Source organism: Oryza brachyantha, chromosome 7, assembly GCF_000231095.2.
Source record: "Oryza brachyantha chromosome 7, ObraRS2, whole genome shotgun sequence".
Taxonomy (NCBI): Eukaryota; Viridiplantae; Streptophyta; class Magnoliopsida; order Poales; family Poaceae; genus Oryza; species Oryza brachyantha.
Genome location: NC_023169.2, coordinates 15,615,191 through 15,634,062, shown reverse-complemented (window position 1 = coordinate 15,634,062; position 18,872 = coordinate 15,615,191). Strand labels below are relative to the sequence as shown.

General features: G+C 43.0%; 5 protein-coding genes across 7 annotated transcripts; all 5 read left to right on the top strand.

Annotated features, from left to right (window-relative positions):
- Window positions 1-14: 14 nt before the first annotated feature.
- On the top strand, window positions 15-4,643 carry LOC102719884 (ribosome biogenesis protein WDR12 homolog). 3 transcript variants are annotated; one of them, XM_040525961.1, is made up of 14 exons: window positions 24-260; window positions 348-448; window positions 560-666; window positions 1,413-1,448; window positions 1,899-1,981; window positions 2,097-2,170; window positions 2,269-2,373; window positions 2,458-2,592; window positions 2,882-3,025; window positions 3,367-3,475; window positions 3,568-3,704; window positions 3,804-3,839; window positions 3,929-4,061; window positions 4,159-4,643. In XM_040525961.1, the coding sequence occupies exons 1-13, from the start codon at window positions 101-103 to the stop codon at window positions 4,019-4,021; spliced, it is 1,320 nt and encodes a 439-aa protein (XP_040381895.1). In that variant the 5' UTR covers window positions 24-100; the 3' UTR covers window positions 4,022-4,061; window positions 4,159-4,643. The 3 variants fall into 3 exon arrangements, with proteins under 3 accessions (XP_040381896.1, XP_040381895.1, XP_006658773.1); XM_006658710.3 differs by having other exon boundaries at window positions 25-260; window positions 2,097-2,161; window positions 4,159-4,642; XM_040525962.1 differs by having other exon boundaries at window positions 15-260; window positions 3,929-4,264.
- Window positions 4,644-5,444: 801 nt separating this feature from the next.
- Window positions 5,445-6,064, top strand: LOC102719604 (protein PELPK2-like). Its single transcript, XM_040526384.1, has one exon. It carries the CDS (start codon window positions 5,602-5,604, stop codon window positions 5,878-5,880), a length of 279 nt encoding a protein of 92 aa, XP_040382318.1. The 5' UTR covers window positions 5,445-5,601; the 3' UTR covers window positions 5,881-6,064.
- A 1,265-nt stretch (window positions 6,065-7,329) lies between these two features.
- LOC102719315 (basic proline-rich protein-like) lies at window positions 7,330-9,279 on the top strand. The gene has a single exon (XM_040525718.1). The coding sequence runs from the start codon at window positions 7,335-7,337 to the stop codon at window positions 8,889-8,891; it is 1,557 nt and encodes a 518-aa protein (XP_040381652.1). The 5' UTR covers window positions 7,330-7,334; the 3' UTR covers window positions 8,892-9,279.
- Window positions 9,280-10,986: 1,707 nt separating this feature from the next.
- LOC102702578 (protein PELPK1-like) lies at window positions 10,987-18,184 on the top strand. Its single transcript, XM_015839343.2, has 2 exons — window positions 10,987-11,161; window positions 17,184-18,184. Exons 1-2 carry the CDS (start codon window positions 11,059-11,061, stop codon window positions 17,825-17,827), a joined length of 747 nt encoding a protein of 248 aa, XP_015694829.1. The 5' UTR covers window positions 10,987-11,058; the 3' UTR covers window positions 17,828-18,184.
- Window positions 13,556-14,241, top strand: LOC102702302 (protein PELPK1-like). The gene has a single exon (XM_006657857.3). It carries the CDS (start codon window positions 13,602-13,604, stop codon window positions 13,989-13,991), a length of 390 nt encoding a protein of 129 aa, XP_006657920.1. The 5' UTR covers window positions 13,556-13,601; the 3' UTR covers window positions 13,992-14,241.
- Window positions 18,185-18,872: the final 688 nt, after the last annotated feature.

Below are 18,872 nucleotides of genomic sequence, written 5' to 3'. Positions count from 1 at the left end.
AAAACCCTAGCCAGATAAATTCACCGTTCGAAACTTCCCCAAAACCCCTCCCCGACCCTTCCCGCCGCCGCCGCCACATCCTCCCGCCGACACCGCCGCCATGGACGCCGCCGGCGCCTCCGACCCCTCGCGCCAGGTGCGCGTGCGCTTCGTCACCAAGCTCCCGCCGCCGCTGCGCGCGCCGCACACCTCCATCGCCGTGCCCGCCGACCTCACCCGCATGGGCCTCTCCGAGATTGTCAACAGCCTCCTCCTCGCCGGTGAGCACCCCCGGACCCTAATCCCGCGTCCCCCACCCCCCCTAGGAGGGGCCTCGCGTCTCTGATTCGCCTCCTCCGGTTTGGCAGCCTCTGCGGGCCACCAGACGCAGCCCTTCGACTTCCTCGTGGACGGGGAGCTCGTGCGGCTGCCGCTTCAGGAGTTCCTCCTCGCCAAGGGCATCTCAGCGGTACGAATTGGTGACCCAAAGTTTGTCCTCTTTTTTTTTTTGTAAGGATTTGCTATGTTCTGTACTTGATTGTGAAATTGTACCCACGTTTTTGTGTGAACATTTTTGCAGGAGAGGGTGCTTGAGCTCGAATATGTGAAAGCCGTGGCGCCGAGGAAGCAAGAGGATCCATGCCCGCATGATGATTGGGTTAGCGCAGTTGATGGATCGAACCCAAGGTATGGGTAGCGCAGTTGATGCCCCTAGGACATGATTTTAGCAAACAACTTGACGCAAACAACTTGACGTAAATGTTTATGTAGTACCATGATCGTGAGCTATGATTTTTTTTAAAGAATTCGACATTAACCAGGCTTGTTCACTTTGTTAATATCTTCTATACTTAGCTTATATTTTTAATATAGTTTATACAAAATTGCTTTGTCAGTGATATAACTTATGTAGATCCCAAACGATTTTAGATCTGCCCTACCTTGCTGATGAATGTTTTCGAATTACATGAATTTTTTAATCCAACTTAAATGGGCTGAATGATAAACTGCAGAGCCAAAGATGACACACATAGGCCAAGCTAAATTGAGCAGTGCATAGTACACCTATCTTAACAAGCCAAATGAAGGATGACCAATTTCAAACAAACCCATATATCATCTTAATAATACTATATTTAAATTTGGACCATCCACCACTAGCCCAATTAAAGACCATTTAAACAAGCCCATCTACCGCTAGCCCAACTGAAGATCTTTGAAAATTGTCTTCGTTGCTGTCTCAGACTGATCAGCATTACTATTATGCAACATATAAAATTACATGCAGTTGGAAATTGATTGATTCCTTTGTTAGATATACATATACAATAGATTGTAGGTTGATAGTTCAAATGTCATGTTCCTTTTATATCTTTTTCATGTTTTCCTTTCATGTGGTTTCCATTATTACTAAACTATTTATTTTTCGGCAGTTTTGTTTTAACAGGTTGCTACGATGGTCTTGCAAGGTATTAATATCCCATGTCTATGCTATTACTTTTTAGAGAAAATCTAACAAATGTCATTGACAAACACTTAATTCTAAGAAATGCCATCAACGAGTGTGATTTCTACAAAATGCCATCAAACAAACAAATTTGTCTAAGAAATGCCATCGCCATTAGGGTTCCGTTAATTTTTTCTGTTAAGTGCTATAATATGAACAATGTATTTAATGGAAAAAATTGGATGGAAACCTAACGGCAATGTCATTTCTCAGACAAATTTGTTTGTATGAGGTCATTTCTTAGAACTCGCATTCGTCAATGGTATTTCTTAGACTCAGACGTTTGTCAATGGTATTTTTTAGATTTTCTCTAATTTTTAATTCTGCTCTGTTACACAAAATGACTTTAAAGCTAACATGCCACTGTTGTATGTCTTCAATCTCAACCTTCCGATTTGTTTTTCCTGCCCAGAATATGGAAAGATGCAGCTGAATGTACACATATTTTGGAGGGACATAGTGATGGAATCACTTCTGCTAGCTTCATTAAGAAAGGTTGTCTTGCACAAAATATATTTGCTCATTCGTGCCCTTTTTGCTAATTGTTTTCTCTGAATAGTGTCTAACGTCAGTGTATTTTAACCTACTAATTTCAATGATGTTATTCCAGGTGAAACTGAAGACAGGCTGCATGTAGTCACTGCATCGAAGGACAGGTCATTGCGCTTATTCAAGGTAAACATAGTAAGATACTCTATTTTGCCTTTTTCTTTCCAAAAGATGCTTCATAAGTAATGTTCTTATCCAGTCTTGCATTTTGTTCTCCACCCCTCGATCTCAAGTTTGACGCATCAGTCACTATCCCAAAGCAAACTGGGGCCTACAAAATTCTTCGTGGCCACACATCATCTGTTCAGAGTATTGCAGTAAACCCTTCCGCAGACATGGTAAGATCCTTTGTTCTAGTCTTCCAAATCAGTGCTATATGTTAATATTCTCAGTCCCTTTTAACATCTTTTTTGGGTAACTAGATATGTTCTGGTTCCTGGGATAACTCCATTAAGCTATGGTCAATCAAAGGGTCTGAAGAAGATGGTGGCACCATCTCAGTGAAGAAGAGAAGGACAAATTCTGATTCATCTGAACCTGAAGAGTCTCAGTTTGAGGTCATTTTACTTCCAGTTCAAATTCTTTGGTCTTATATGCATGGTGCCAGTATGTGAAGTACTAAATTATGTTCATCTCTTGTTTGATTGGGCCAAGTTATTTGGTTTTATAATGTGCTGGGTATTGATTTTGAAGTCCCAGTGATTTGATAAATTTTCATTTGTACCTGCTAAGGTTTTGGAGAGAGATAATTCTGGCACCTGTATTATTGTGAAGTTTTCTATTATTTGTTGTCATGAAGTTGTGATAATACACCTGCTGATCTCAGTTTAAATTGTTACATTTCAGGGTTCAGCCACTTCAACATTTCTGGGACATACACAGTGTGTTTCTGCTGTTGCCTGGCCTGAGCAACAAACAATATATTCAGCATCTTGGGACCATTCTGTTAGGCAGTGGGATGTCCAAACTGGGAAAGAAACATGGAATATGGTACACAAAATATATCGATATATTTAAAAATACAATTATTATAATGCATGAACAGCATGATACTATTTTTCTACCAGCATAACAGCAGCAAGAATTTCTTTTTGTGCTCATCAAGCCATCAATTGGCATCTGCACATTCTGGTCCTGAGTTTCTCTCAAATTTGCTTTGCGGAATCTGGCATTTGTGTTAGAATGTCACTGGCCATCCTTCAATCAGTGCACAAAATACGTTGTCCAAAAAGCACGGTTGCCTAGGAGAGTCATAAAGCTTTTGCAACTCTTGTTTTGTTGCACGAATGAATTCTCTGATTTCACTTGATGTCTGAAAATATTTTCAATAGGTTTGTGGGAGGGCCCTGAATTGCTTTCATTGTGGTGGTGAGAGCTCTTCACTAATTGCTGCTGGTGGCTCTGATCCTGTCTTGAGGGTATGGGACCCTCGTAAACCTGGTAAATGTGGAAGCAAAATTATGTTTCAGCAAAATCATGCTTTAGTTATCTTTCAGAGTTCAAATTAGCTAATACACCTTATCCTCAAACAGGAACTCTAGCTCCAATTTTTCAGTTCTCCTCCCATAAAAGCTGGATCAGTGCTTGCAAATGGCATCCAAGTTCGTGGTTTCATTTGGTCTCATCTTCATTTGATGGGAAAGTAATGTTGTGGGATCTAAGGACAGCAGTAAGACTCTAATGATATATTTCCTACCTGATTTACACTTTCTTTTCAAGTTATTTAATTAGAATACCACAGACCATTAATGAGTCTGTTGTGTTGCAGTGGCCACTGGCTTCTGTGGATTCACACAAAGACAAGGTACTTATTCGAATGCCATAAGCCATTCACAGTATTTCTTTTTATACATGTTTGAAAAAAATTGTGATGTCGTCAATTTTGGTGATTAGGTTTTATGTGTGGACTGGTGGAAAGGGGATAGCGTGATCAGTGGTGGAGCTGATTCCAAGCTGTGTATAGCATCAGGGATTGAAATAGTGTGATGATGATTTCCCTGATGTTTTTGGTGCTCGTGCAATCAAGGTTTTAACATTTTTTTTATTTCAATCGTTTCAAATGTCCTGATTTGATATCTAGGATGCCCTGTATCTAACTGCTCACTACTGTTCAATGTCAACAGAATGTTGTGGTCTTGAGGATGGCATAACACCTGCAAAAGCCAAGCCATGCCAATTTTGGTTGGTAACATGTGTAACCTTTGGCAGATCAATACGCCAAACAAGTTAGCAGATGGAGTTTACTCATACGTTTATGTATACGTAAGATCCATGCGAGGGAAAACACATGTTTCTCATGAAATTTACCATTGTTTGTTGGATGAGATTCCCTCAGAAATTAATATGATCTCACAAGCTTCTGAAACTTATGAATATAGTTGAGATAACTACTCGGTTGTTGCTAATGGTGTTAACTATATCTTGCGTAGAAGCAGTGATAGATTTCTAGTTTTCGTAGGCCTTGTTTAACTTATTGAAAGAACACGTGACCAACATAGGCTTGAGTAGTTGAGTGATGGTTTTTGACTAAAGATCCTCGAAATAGGGATATTAAGCATGAGTTTATTTATGTGATATAGCGAAATATAGGTCTTATTGTGTCAGTGTCGTTCAATGTTTGCTGTGACCCATTGTCTTGGGGAGGCGTTTCTACTGGACTTGTCAATTAGCATCAAAATCAACTAATCAAGAGAGATATCGATGGATTCTATCGACTTGTACTGATATGCTGAAAAGAGATTGAAACCACCTTTACGTCTCCGCAACTAAAATGAAATCCTATCTCTAATTTGGTTTCTGATCAGTAAAATGAACTGTAGCTTCTATCAAAGATGAGCCTGGCCCGAGGCTCGCCAGTGCTCTAAAAGAGAAAAAAAAGGGGCTCGCCAAGTTCTCATTCACCTAACCAAAACCGTCGCTGGTGATCTGAAGAGGAACGTCGGCGACCACACAAGGTGATTAAACCGGCGCCACCGTTCTATCCGCAACCAAAGAAAATGAAGAGAAGAACATTGAGACCGATGAGTTCATCTAATCAAAGTTCCGCACATAAACGGAATACGTGATCATGTGTAGGCTAACTATAAAGGGTTAATTATAAAGGGTTAATCTGATCTGTGTCAGTGTAACTATACGTGTATTCAAATAAATACTATCACAATTCGTCTAATTATTACTGTAACTCTCAAATTTTATAAAATTAAATTGAAACATATCATCGTCGTCACATTTTTCATCTTCTTTCCCGTCTAAACATTTTTCATCTTATTTTCCATCTGCAGGTAGAACGTCGGGCACATATTCATCTTCCTCATGACTACTCATTTCCTTTCTCAACCAAATCTAAGACAAACATGCATGGAGATCAACCACTTCCTAAGAACACTGAACACTTACAGATCAACCACCGCTCGACAACGTATTCTGCACCCTATATAAGCAGCAGCAAACGCATCACCACTTCTCACACAGCTAGCCAGCCATCCGATCGATCAACCAAAAAAAAAAAAAAACCGAGCTCGAAATCGCAGAGGCAATCAATCCCGTTGGACGTACCGGCCGGACATATGGCTTCCAAGATCGCCGTCTCCCTCGCGCTCGCCGCACTGCTGGCCTGCGCCGCCGTGAGCAGCGCGGCGAGGAGGATGGAGGAGGAGCACCACCAGCCGGCCGCGGTTTTCCCGGAGCACGAGCTGCCGCCGCTGCCCAAGGTGGAGCTGCCGCCGTTCCCGGAGGTGCACCTGCCGCCCAAGCCGGAGCTGCCGCCGTTCCCGGAGGTCGACCTGCCGCCCAAGCCGGAGCTGCCCGGCATCCCCGACTTCCACTTCCCGGCGGCCAAGCCATGATCGATCTGTGTACTACATGCAAATCCAGTAGTATCGTATGAACTGTTGCCGGTGTGTCAGGCTTGTGGAGAGTTTTTCACTTTTCAGCGTGTGCTTCTCTTGTGTGTGGGAGTTCGACGTCGTTGTTTGAGTTGTGCATTGATAAAATGAACTTATAAATTAATATTTCTTATTGTCAAGATCAGCGATCATTTCTTTTGCCTGAATAATTATCGATCGGCAAACGGGCTAAGTTAACAAACATCGAAAGTGTTTAGTGCAAAATCATGGTCCATACGTACGGTGCAATTTGCTCCAGAATCACTGAAATATTTTTTTTAAAGGAATCAGCACGAGATTATACTATTTCATTAATAAAGATGAAGAAGAATACAAACCCTAGGGGCATAAGCAAACAAAAGAGAAGGGGAGAGGGGAACACGGAAACGGGCACGGTGGGCTCTACATGTTAGGAGCAATTAAGTCTCCAAGCCTCTTGGCACCCGCCAAGGACCAACTTCTGGCCTCGTCTTTAATTTTTGCTATGAGGCTGGTAGCCGAGGCCTCCTCCCTATCGAAGACACGTTGATTCCTCTCTTTCTAGATTTTCCAGACGATTAGTAGGATAAGGTTCACAATCCTTTTTTTGGTACTCTCTTGGCGCTGGATATCATCTCCCACCGTTCTTAAGCTTTTGGTGGGGTTCCATCGTCCTGGGTCTAGCTGCTGGTATGCCATTCGCGTAGTTGCCATTGTCACTGAAATAATTGATATCATGTAAATCAGTGTAAAGACATGGTATAAAATTTAAGTCGTAGAAAATAATAGAACAAATGGAGTGTCAAGTATATATAAGTATATATAGTAAGGTGGGCTTTTTAATATTCTTGCCATCCAGCCCATATGGTCATCTTCAGCCCAAATCCCTCGAATGGTTGAACAGCAGTTCATTCTGCTTCACGTGGCATGGCGCTGCCGCCGACGGCGAAGGCAGCACGCATCGGCGAAGAAGCACACACGCATCGCATCAATCTCCTCCATTTCATTGCTCGATATCCTCGTCGACTTACAGTAACAGACGGGACACCAGCACAGTGGATCTCGTGTGCACATCTGCACACGATCGAGTACGGCGTCGCCATGATCGATCGATCGCTCGCTTGATGGGTTTTCTAACCACAACCCATGCAATAATCACACGGCGGCAGTACATCAGTACATACATTGCATCACCAAAGAGTAGGAGTAATTAACAACGAGTGTGTGTGACAAGAACACGCAGGTGAGCTTACAATATGATTAATCCACGCAATGACCAACCAACCGTGCAGCTAGCCAGCCACAGTGCATGCATGCCATCGATCCGGTGAGCTATAAATACACCCTCGCCGGCGTCGGCTTCTCATCATCCAGCAGCACAACCACATCATCTTCTCCCTGAGCTTGAGCTAGCTAAGCTAGCTCGCGAGCTATCCATGGCTGCTCGCAAGATGGCCATGTCGTCCTCCCTGCTCTTGCTGCTATCCGCGCTGCTGCTCTCGAGTAGCAGCGCGGCGAGGATGCTGCAGGAGGTGGCCTGGGCACCCTATGATTACTACTACCCAAAGCCTGATCAACCTCCACAGCTGCCCACACCTGATGGTATGCCAAACCCTTATCAACCTCCACAGCCCACACCTGGTGTTCCGCTGAAACCCGATTTGCCACCGATGCCGAAACCCGATTTTGATATACCATGGAAGCCTGACCAACCGCCGCAACCTAATCCTAACGGGCCACCGAAGCCTGATGTGCCCCCGATACCCAAACCTGATGGGCCACCCAATCCCAATGGCCCACCTAAGCCTGATCAACCTGCACAACCATGTCATGATGAGCCACTGAGACCTAATCAATCACCACAACCTATTCCTAATGGGCCACCAAATCCTGATGTGCCACCAATGCCTAAACCCGATGGACAACCCAATCCTTATGAGCCATTGAAACCAAACCAACCACCACAATCCAATCCTAATGAACCACCCAAGCCCGATGTGTCACCAATTCTCAATCCTTATTTTCCATTAAATCCTAACCAACCACCACAGCCTAAACCCGATGATGTGCCACCAATGCCCAAACCTGATGGGTTGCCGGAGCCTAATCAACCACCACAATCCTATCCTAATGGACCATCGAAACCCGATGTACCACCAATGCCCAATCCTTATGTGCCATTCAACATTGAACAGCCTCCACAACCCAATCCTAACATGCCATCAAAGCCAGACCAACCACCACAACCCAATCCCGATATGCCACCAAAGCCAGATCAGCCATCCCAGCCTTGTCCCGATGGGCCCATAAATCCCGATCAACCACTGCCACCTAAGCCTGATGGGCCATCGAAACCTGATCAGTCGCCACAGCCTAATCCTAACGAACCACCGAAACCCGACCAGCCACCACAGCCTAATCCTAACGGACCACCAAAACCTGACAAACCTCCACAACCCAATCCTGATATGCCACCAAAGCCAGACCAACCATCCCAGCCTTGTCCCGATGGGCTCATAAATCCCGACCAACCACTGCCACCTAAGCCTGACGGGCCACCGCAACCCGACCAACCACCGCAACCCAATCCTAACGGGTCACCAAAGCCTGACCAGCCACTGCAACCCAATCCTAACGGGCCACCAAAGCCCGACCAGCCGCCGCAACTCAATCCAGATATGCCACCAAAGCCAGACCAACCACCCCAGCCTTGTCCCGATGGGCCCATAAATCCCGACCAACCACCACCATCTAAGCCTAATGAGCCACTGCAACCCGACCAGCCACCGCAACCCAATCCTAACGGGCCACCAAAGCCTGACCAGCCGCCAAAACCACCATGCCATGAGCTACCACCAAAGCCGGATGCGCCGCAGATGCCGTCGTTGCCGAATGGCGAGCTTCTACCAAAGCTAGATTTCCAGCCGTCGCCAAACGGTGAGCTTCCACCGCCGAAGCCAGAGCTGAATGGTGAGCTTCCATTTTCACCGTAGCTAGAAGAAGCATAGCATTGGCCACCGAAGCCTAGAGCCGTCGGCCATTCATGAGGTGTATCTCCTGCAGACGTGAGAGAAAAAAAAAACCATGATGATCACCAAGGCTCATTTCGGATTAAGTGTTAAGCTTACATTCTGCATTTGATTTGGCTTGTTCATTTGTATCTGTATCCATGGCGCATGCCATGCCTGTCATCCGTGTACATGTATGTTCTTACTGAATTTGTTGCTATGAGCTCACATATACTCTCCCTGAGGATGTGAGATCATATATTTATATCTTTTGTTAATAATGGATTCAAGCGTGTGTGAATATGAGCACACACTTGCATTCATCAGTCATCGTTTTCATTGATTCATTGACCAGGGCTGTATGCCTCCATGTTTTCTTATCCATAACTACATTGCATTTGTCATCGTATTTCTCGATGTGTTCGAAAAAACAAAACTCGGTTTCTGAATTAGGATGGATAATGGACCAACAGGAAGCTGATTTGTTTATTTCCTCCACACTTCAATTTGCTCGTTGTCATTCCTGCAAATTAAGCTAGCTAGTCGCTAGTCAGATCTGGCCAGAGTTAACTGAAATTGAACCTAAGACCATTTTCTGACTGAATGCGCACACCAGGATTTCAAACCTTTTCTTGTTGTTAATTTTAGCAATACCAATTTTTTAGTCTAAATTTTGGTATCTCATGATATACGAGACATGGAAAGAACTAAATTTTAGTCTAGAAAATATGATATATCACCTAATACAGTAAAATCATTCTTATTTACTACCTAGCTGCTCTTTTAGTATCTTGGGAACAGATCTTACGTTAACGTGGAGTAAGAGCAGCTGCAGTACGCTGTACGTACAGAAGTAGAGGCAGTGCAGGACTGCAGGTACAGTTGAGGTACAAAAGGCACCTCCGTTTTCCATGACTCGTATTGCTGATGATCCTATCAACCATTACCAAACCTTCAAGTTAAAAGAGATGAAAGCTAGGAGCTACCTTCACTGAACAGTCATTTTCAGAGCAGCTTCCTTTGCCGATATGTTCAGATTTCCCACTTGTTTCACCGTCCATGGGAAGGCTGTCACACAAGGAATGACTATTTTTCAGGCTTAGATAAGTCACTGAAACTGACAAGCAACTAGCTCGATCTTGATTGATTTCATCAACAAATCACTGAATTCTTTTTTCTTCTTCAGTGATCACGAACAGGTGACCTAACACCATTTGCTATGTACGCTCCTACACGACTATGCAGACATGCAGTTGATCGCCAAACCTCACGAAGACAGGAAGGTGTAAAATTTTGCTGCTATTTTTGACACTCTCTTGAGATAGACGTTTTTGTCAGCAGTTGCTGCCGAAAGCATAGTTCCAATTACTTTGTTTCTTAGCTGTTGTTCATCACATCCACGATTTATCTTACCTTGCATTGACTTCTCATATCACACTGCAAACGTGTACAAACTTTATTTTTTTAAAAAAGAAATGCTAGATTTAGTTGGTGGTGTATTTCACCAATCAGAGATCTGTAACTCTGAATATTCCCAGCTAATTAAGCCATACACAGACATATATCAGGAAAACATTCAGGCCATGTTCAGTTCCTACAAACTTTTTTTAAAAATATCATATCGAATATTTGGACACCTGAATAAATCATTAAATATACATGGATATTAAAACTAATTACACAGCTATGGGGAAAATCGTAACATGAATTTTTTAAGCCTAATTAGTACATAATTAGCCATAAGTGCTACAGTAACCAATATGCGTTGATGACGGATTAATTAGACTCAAAAGATTCGTCTCGCGGTTTGCAGGCGAAATCTGAAAATTTGTTTTATAATTAGACTACGTTTATACTTTAAATATGTAACCATACGTGTCGATGTGAGTTTTCTTCCAAAAAAATTTTCTTACTGAACGGAGCCTCAATTGATTCAATCACCAAATCACTAATGCAGATGACCTACCATGTACCAAAGATCAGAACAGGCTTCCATGCACATTCAGCAAGCTAGCTAACCCTTTCATCTAGCGCTATAAATACCAGTGTTCCTCTTCCCTCTCAATCCATCACACAGAGAACTAGCTCTCTCTCTCTCTCTCTCTCTCTCTCACTGTCACTGAGACACAGAGACAAGCTAGCTAATTTCGACATGGTTTCCAAGAACTCCATGTCGTCGCTCCTCTTCCTCATGGCGCTGCTGCTCTCATGCAGCTCCATGAGCAGCGCGGCACGCCGCCTGGAGGAGCTCCCGGAGCTGCCCAAACCCGAGCTGCCGAAGGTGCCTGAACTGCCACCACACCCGACTGTGCCGGAGCTGCCGCACCCCGCCGTGCCGGAGCTGCCGAAGGTGCCTGAACTGCCACACCCCGAGGTGCCCGAGCTGCCGAAGCACCCCGAGGTGCCGGAGTTGCCCAAGCCTGAACTGCCTGAACACCCCGCCGTGCCGGAGCTGCCGCACCCCGCCGTGCCGGAGCTGCCGCACCCCGAGGTGCACGTGCCGGAGGTGCCCAAGCCTGAATTGCCCGAACACCCCGCCGTGCCGGAGCTGCCGCACCCCGCCGTGCCGGAGCTGCCGCACCCCGAGGTGCACGTGCCGGAGGTGCCCAAGCCTGAATTGCCCGAACACCCCGCCGTGCCGGAGCTGCCGAAGGTGCCCGAACTGCCGCACCCCGCCGTGCCGGAGCTGCCGAAGGCCGAGCTGCCACCATTGCCCAAGCCTGAGTTCCACTTCCCGGAGCCGGAGGCGGCGGCCAAGCCATGAATGATCAGAGCATCCGCGTGGCGCGCGCCGTTTTATCTAATACGTGTGGTTTTCTATTTGCGATGTTCATCTGCCATCTGGGTGTTTCAGCGTAGCATTTTACAGCTACTTTGCTCCTTTGTATATTCAGTATCTATGCTTGTATCATACATGAACATGATTACATGTTTCGTTTTTTACCATGGAGCTGTGTCTACATTCATGTACAAATCAAGAGCAATTTTACCATTCTTGAAAAGGTACTAGAAGATATCACTGTTTTCTATATAAAATTTAGTATCTCTTGGTATCTTACTACCTTAGATACCAGAAAGTATTAAATTTTACATAGAAAACAGTGGTACATTATGGTACCTTTTTTAAGGATGAAAAAAATGCTCACAAATCAATGGAGAGGTTTCTTTGAGTTTACACTCTGGAGTCCTGCCTTGCATGCTTCAGAGTTTGTTTATTTTGTATGGCTCCTGATTTACCTTTAAAATGTCTATGGATGCTAATTGCTCTTAAGAATGTTTGTTATCAACAAAAATGAAAGAGAATGTATTAATGACAAGATCACAAACCAGCCATATGTATAGGGGCTAGTATATATTGGGTCGTTACATTTGGATTTCATATGGTGAAAACAAAGTAACCCCAAGTAACCAACACATCAAAATGGGCTTTTAGTCCAAGGACACCTGGCCCAGCCCCTGTCACCAATGAATGCCCTGATTACATCGAAATGACAAAAATGACCCATACAATTTTGCGATGAAGTTCAAAGCTCTGTTTGGAGCATAGGAATTTAATTTATTATATCGTTGAAGCAAACCGAAATGCTGTAAAAATTCATGCAATTCCTTCTTCCCAAGCAATATGTATAGATGAGTCTAGATTTTGGAGACTGTGTCGTTGTCCAAAATGATATGAATTATAAGATTGGAGGGAGTAGTACAGTATTGGCCGTTCTTGGAACTATTTAAATATCAAATGTTAAGCTAGTATTTTTTAAGTAATATTTTTTAAAAGGGTTGACTCGGTTTATTTTAGTGATAGTATAATTTAATCCATACCATTGATTTATTTTTATCGGACGACTGCGGTTAAATTATAGTACCAACAATATTAGGTGTAGTAGAAATTTGAAGGGGTAATATCATCATTTTTATTGTGATCTTTATTATAAAAAAACATAAAATTATAAAATACTGCTAATCAAGTAATTAACAAAATACAGAAATACTCTTTTTCTATTGGTAATATAATAGTACTAGTAAAATACACCAGAGAGTTGCTCTTTTTTAAAAAGTAATCTTCAGTCTAAATAATAGTATAGCAACATCAACATCCAAATTTGCGTCCTATTGGGTTTAATTTATAAAACTGGACTGCGCGTTTCACAAATGTCTTTCCCAATGGTCTCACTCAAATCGACACTATATTTAACTAAAGTGTTAGCTACCTGGTTCAGTGGAAAGTTTATTGAATACTGAACATGAAAAAGAAATAATTGTAAAAGCATCTACAACCACACCCCCTTTCAACAGTTCAGAACAACCAAAACCAAACACATAGGCTGTCAGCATTACTTCATTCCCAGCTGTACATAGTCAGGAGGTCTCTAGACACGTGTAGTCGTGCTGCATTCACCAACCAGACGATCCAGGGTCTCACTAAACCCAACCAATCAAACCACACATGGAACTGAAATCAGCAGAGATCAGTGACACAAGATCATGGTATCAGTAAAAACAACCGCTGAAATGCAGATCACCTGCCACTGCTAGCTGCCATCTACCAAAGATCAAAGACTCCTGCAAATTGATGATGCGTATCTAATTAAGCTTCAGTTTAGTGCTATAAATACAAGTCTAGCTTCTCTTCTCTCAACCCAGACAACATCATCAGTTCATCACACACACTGATCGAGTGATCATCAGTCACTCGACATGGCGTCCAAGCACAAAGTGCCATCGGCTCTTCTCCTTGTGGGAGTGCTGCTACTCTCGAGCGGCTCCACGGGCAGCGCGGCGAGGCGTTTGGAGGAGGCGGCGCCGGCGTCGGCGTCTGAGGAGCACCCCGCGGTGCCGGAGCTGCCAAAGATCCCCGAACTGCCGCACCCCGTCGTCGTGCCGGAGCTGCCAAAGGTGCCCGAGCTGCCGCACCCAGAGGTGCCGAAGGTGCCCGAGGTGCCGCACCTCACCGTGCCGGAGCTGCCGAAGCCAGAGGTGCCGGAGATCCCCAAGCCTGAGCTGCCGCACGAGCTGCCGCCATTGCCCAAGGTCGAGCTGCCACCCAAGCCTGAGTTCCACTTCCCGGAGCCGGAGGCCAAGCCATGAAGACCCATGCAGTTCGTAATTATCTGAATCAAATTCACAGCTGTGTGTATGCTTGCATGGTCGTGTAAAGTTCGATGTTTTCTTTTTTTTCTTTTTTTTTTTGGCGTGTGATGTTGTTGTTCGTGGTGAGGCGGTTGATTGTGAGTAGGGAGCGTGATGTTTCAGACTTCCGAGGTTTCAGTGTTGTATTCAGAGTTTCGGCCGGATGATGGTGTGTATCATACATGTTTTATGTCTATAAATTTTTTTTCCAACCCATGTGATTATTTGGGTGTTTTATAAAAAAATTTAAAAAATATATTTGTAAAGAAAAAATAATCCGTGAATAGAAAAATTTATATACACATTCTTAGCAATATAAAAACTAAACCTGGAACGTAAACTTCGGTGAAAAAACTCTAAATCTAAATTTAAAGTTAAAAATTCAAATTTTAAGTTATAAACATAAACATAATCGAAAATATGGAATGTTTTTGTTTTTTTACATAACTAGACATACGATAATCAAGGGTATTTTTTAATCAAATCAAAACAACTCTGAGTTGGATGTGTGAAAGTCATATGCGTAGACTTTAAACAGTTTTTTTAAAATAATATTGTAAGTTTATTAATTTCCTTTAATATCTGAAATAGAAGTTAATTAACGGTTAAATTTGTATCCGAAATGGCCCATTTTCATGACTGGAAGGGTAAACTCTCGACTTTGATTTTCTGGTGTTAGATTAATGTCTAGAAGTCCAGTTTGTCCTTTGGTGCTCTGCTCTATATACGAGCCTTAAAAGTAACCGTTTATCACACGGATCATTGGTAGTTGGTTGCCGTTTAGTTGTTCTCTTAGTTGGCTCTTGCCGACTTCTACCAAAACTAAGAATCGACTAAACAAACTTCGAAGTCCAAAAGTGTGACAAATTATGTTTAATCTGTGTAAATAGAATCTAATAGCACAATCTCCCAAACCCAAAATGAAATTGAATGTAATTTCTCTAACACTAAAAATTACCGGATTCAAGAGCAAACAAATTACCGGGCACATGGGGATCGATGATTCCGGGATTAGGTATTCCGACCGGTCAAAAATACTTGGTATATTGATCTGATCAGACTTTTTGGGCTTTAACCTTTAATAACTTTTGAAATGCTTAGTTTGATCATAGAAATGATAAATGCATATTTAACCTGCAGAGAAGTACTCTAATAGTCTAACGAGTTGCTAAAATTTGTAAACAGATCCAATAATAAAATCACAGCCAAAACTATATATACTTTAAAACCATAGAAAAGTCCTCGCAAAAAAAAAATCAAACTTCAATTAGTCCCTCCATTTTCATTTGTTTGATATATATATTTTAAAAAAAACTGAACTAACCAACGGTAAATAAAAAATTTAGAGAGTATTATTTGCCGGAGAAGGTATAATTAATTAAGCTAGATAAACTCTAATAGCACAAGTGCATAGCGGATAAAAAAAGAGTTGTGCATATGCATGTATTTCTCCTTAAAAGTTTTTTCCAGGGAAAAAAAGAATGAAAATAAGAGCAAACACAACCATCCAACAACTCCCATGCCACGCATCTAACGCTGTCCATTTGCCGCGAACACAAAATCTCTGCCTGTCACTATATTTATAATGTTTCGCCTTGAAGTAATCACAACGTAATTAAGTTGCTTAAGAAAATGGCCTAACCGACAATATTGAAAACACGGATCATTGTGCCGTGAACAAATTTTACGTCAGAACGTGATATCTCATTAAAGTTTTGGTTTTAAATAAATATCAGCATGAGTACTGCATAATTTTTCATCTGTCTAGAATATGAAATACATTAATGTAATTATAGACATACAATCTCAAACTTTAGTTTTAAATTTAAACTTTGAATCTCGGTTGTTGTTCTGGCTGTTTATATGTCAGCCGGCCGGCCGGCCGGTGTACCGGCCCGTGAGCGGTAACCAGCCGGTTAATTACCATCTGCTTATAAACAGTAAAACTAAGCATTTCATCAGCAGTGATAGTAATTTGGAGCTAATTACATAGTACTACTCTTTGTTGATGATCAATTATTTTACCGATGGTTGCGCATGTATTCTTTAGTACTCCCTCTATCCTAAATGTGTGACGTCGTTAACTTTTTTTATATAAGTTTAACTATTCGTCTTATTTAAAAATTTTACATGATTATTAATTATTTTTATATTATATTATTTATTGTTAAATATACTTTTAGGCATATATATAACTTTACTTTTTTTAAAAAAATGAATAAAACGAATAGTTAAATATGAGTCAAAAAGTCAATTGCGTCAAACATTTAGAACGAAGATGGAGGCAGTATCTTTTATGAGGTTCGGTTTTTTATTAAGGACAACTTTTTTTTCCTGTTGGACAGTTTTTTATAGGAAGGACCATAGGTAGGAGAATAACTGTGGTTTTATCTGTATTTTTTAAAGCATATGGGTGGATATATTTTTTTCAGGTTATCTAAATAATTAGTAAAAGTATTAAAAAATAATAAGATAGATTAATAGTTGTATCACTCGGTTTGTCTTCGTCATGCGCCGCTTCACTTATCCTGTGGCCACAGAAGTACCAACAAGGACCATTCTAGCTAGGCTTCTAGCTACTGCCCTCACCAAACAGCTCTCCAGGGTCACAAATTTTCCCAACTAATTAAGCCATATCATAGACACACAAGTCACACACGACAAAAGACCAGGAGAAATCACATCACACACTGACCACGCAAATCGAAACAGAGTCGAACAACCCAATGGAGTGCAGATCACCAACCACCAGTAATCAACACATCAGCAGGCTTAGCTAGCTCCTGTGATCATGCAAATTAAAATCATTGATTTTATGTTCAGTTTAACACTATAAATACCAGGCTAGATTGCCTGCCTTCTCCAACCCATCACAGCGAGCAACACAGAGCAGATCGATCGATCGGTAGTTTAGTGTGTGGAAGCCATTCAGATTTGAGAGTTGAGACAACATGGTGTCCAAGAACGCCATGCCTTCCTCGGTTCTCTTCCTCCTCGCGCTTCTGCTGCTCTCCTGGAGCTCCATGAGCAACGCGGCACGGTGGCTGGAGGAGGGGTACCCGCCGCACTACCCCACCGTGCCGGAGCTGCCCAAGCCTGAGCCCGAGGTGCCGCACCCCGCCGTTCCGGAGATGCCGAAGCACGAAGAGCCGCCACACCCCGCCGTGCCGGAGCTGCCGAAGCACGAAGAGCCGCAGCACCCCGTCGTGCCGGAGCTACCCAAGCACGAAGAGCCACCTGCGCACCCCGTCGTGCCGGAGTTGCCGAAGCCCGAGGTGCCACACCCCGTCGTTCCGGAGCTGCCCAAGCACGAAGAGCCACCGCACCCCGCCGTGCCGGAGCTGCCGAAGCCCGAGGTACCACACCCCGTCGTGCCGGAGCTGCCCAAGCCCGAGATACCACACCCCGCCGTCGTGCCGGAGGTGCCACACCCCGTCGTTCCAGAGCTACCCAAGCACGAAGAACCGCAACACCCCGCCGTGCCGGAGGTGCCGAAGCCTGAGGTGCCACACCCCGTCGTGCCAGAGCTGCCCAAACACGAAGAGCCGCCGCACTCCGCCGTGCCGGAGCTGCCCAAGCCCGAGGTGCCACACCCCGTCGTTCCGGAGCTACCCAAACACGAAGAGCCGCCACACCCCGCCGTGGCGGAGCTGCCGAAGCCGGAGGTGCCACACCCCGTCGTGCCGGAGCTGCCCAAGCCCGAGGTGCCGGTGCCACACCCCGCTGTGCCGGAGCACGAACAGCCGCCGAAGCCTGAGAGCCATTACCCCGAGGTGCCAGAGGCCAAGCCATGATCGATGCAGAGACATGGGATGGTATATATCTTTGAATAAGCCCTAATTATCTCTGTTAAACTGTTACGTGTTTGTACGTGTACGTGTGTGTGGTCATGCACGTATGTAAACTGTGTTGTTTGCATGGGATCTCTTGTCCGTGATGAGCTACGTACATATATAGCTAGCTAGCTGTGTGGTGTTCCAGTTGTGTGCTGTTCTGTTGTTGCAGATTTCTGTGTTCTTGAATGAGTGGTTGTGTAGTTGTGTGTGTGCTGGTTTATGTGTATGCACACACGATGGATACATTTATGGTTCATCTTATTTTATCTTTTGAGTTGTGGTTGCACTCCTACATAAATATAAATACATAGTTCATTATCTTCATGTGGTGTTTGTTGTATTTGTAGGTCTGGATTTATGTGCTTCAGAAAATATGCCACATCATACATGCATGCTTCTTTAAAGAAAATGATGTAACTTGCATAGGTTGAATTGGCATTGCATATATGTTTGTAAAATAATATATCGCATATTAACTTATCTTGTTTATGAATTTTTTCATAGATATTTTTGATGAGATGTGAAAAATAAGGGGATATCCCTTAAAGAGATCAAAAAAACTTCCCCAAAAATGATTTAAGAATATATGGTTAATTACAGAAGGTCTTTCTCATTATGCCACATCTTGTGGAGGATTCTAATATCTCAAGAGGATGTCCTCTTTTTTACATGCCACTTAAAGAGTTATGAAAAATTTTGAAAAAAAAAACTGTCTGGGAGACATATCACTCCACATTTAAATATTATTATCTGCACTATTCAGATTATATGCAAAAAAAGTGAGGGGAAATTATTCTAAACCATCAATGGGATGTCCTCTCGTCTATTGCATGCTATCCAAATAGTCATTAAAAAATTTAAAAAATTATAAAGATAGATTAATATAATATATATCAATACACAAACATGCAAGTTCAAGTATGACTTCTATACTCCATAACAAAAATAACAAATTAAACTCTAGTATACGTATACTCACAGTCATATTTGTTATTTTTGTTAT

Coding starts and splice junctions, on each gene's coding strand:
- LOC102719884 (XM_040525961.1), top strand. CDS start 101: ATGGACGCCGCCGGCGCCTCCGACCCCTCGCGCCAGGTGCGCGTGCGC. Junction 1,449..1,898: donor TGCTACGATGGTCTTGCAAG/GTATTAATATCC, acceptor TTTCCTGCCCAG/AATATGGAAAGATGCAGCTG. Junction 3,705..3,803: donor TGTGGGATCTAAGGACAGCA/GTAAGACTCTAA, acceptor GTTGTGTTGCAG/TGGCCACTGGCTTCTGTGGA.
- LOC102719604 (XM_040526384.1), top strand. CDS start 5,602: ATGGCTTCCAAGATCGCCGTCTCCCTCGCGCTCGCCGCACTGCTGGCC.
- LOC102719315 (XM_040525718.1), top strand. CDS start 7,335: ATGGCTGCTCGCAAGATGGCCATGTCGTCCTCCCTGCTCTTGCTGCTA.
- LOC102702578 (XM_015839343.2), top strand. CDS start 11,059: ATGGTTTCCAAGAACTCCATGTCGTCGCTCCTCTTCCTCATGGCGCTG. Junction 11,162..17,183: donor CCGCCTGGAGGAGCTCCCGG/AGCTGCCCAAAC, acceptor AGCACGAAGAGC/CGCCACACCCCGCCGTGCCG.
- LOC102702302 (XM_006657857.3), top strand. CDS start 13,602: ATGGCGTCCAAGCACAAAGTGCCATCGGCTCTTCTCCTTGTGGGAGTG.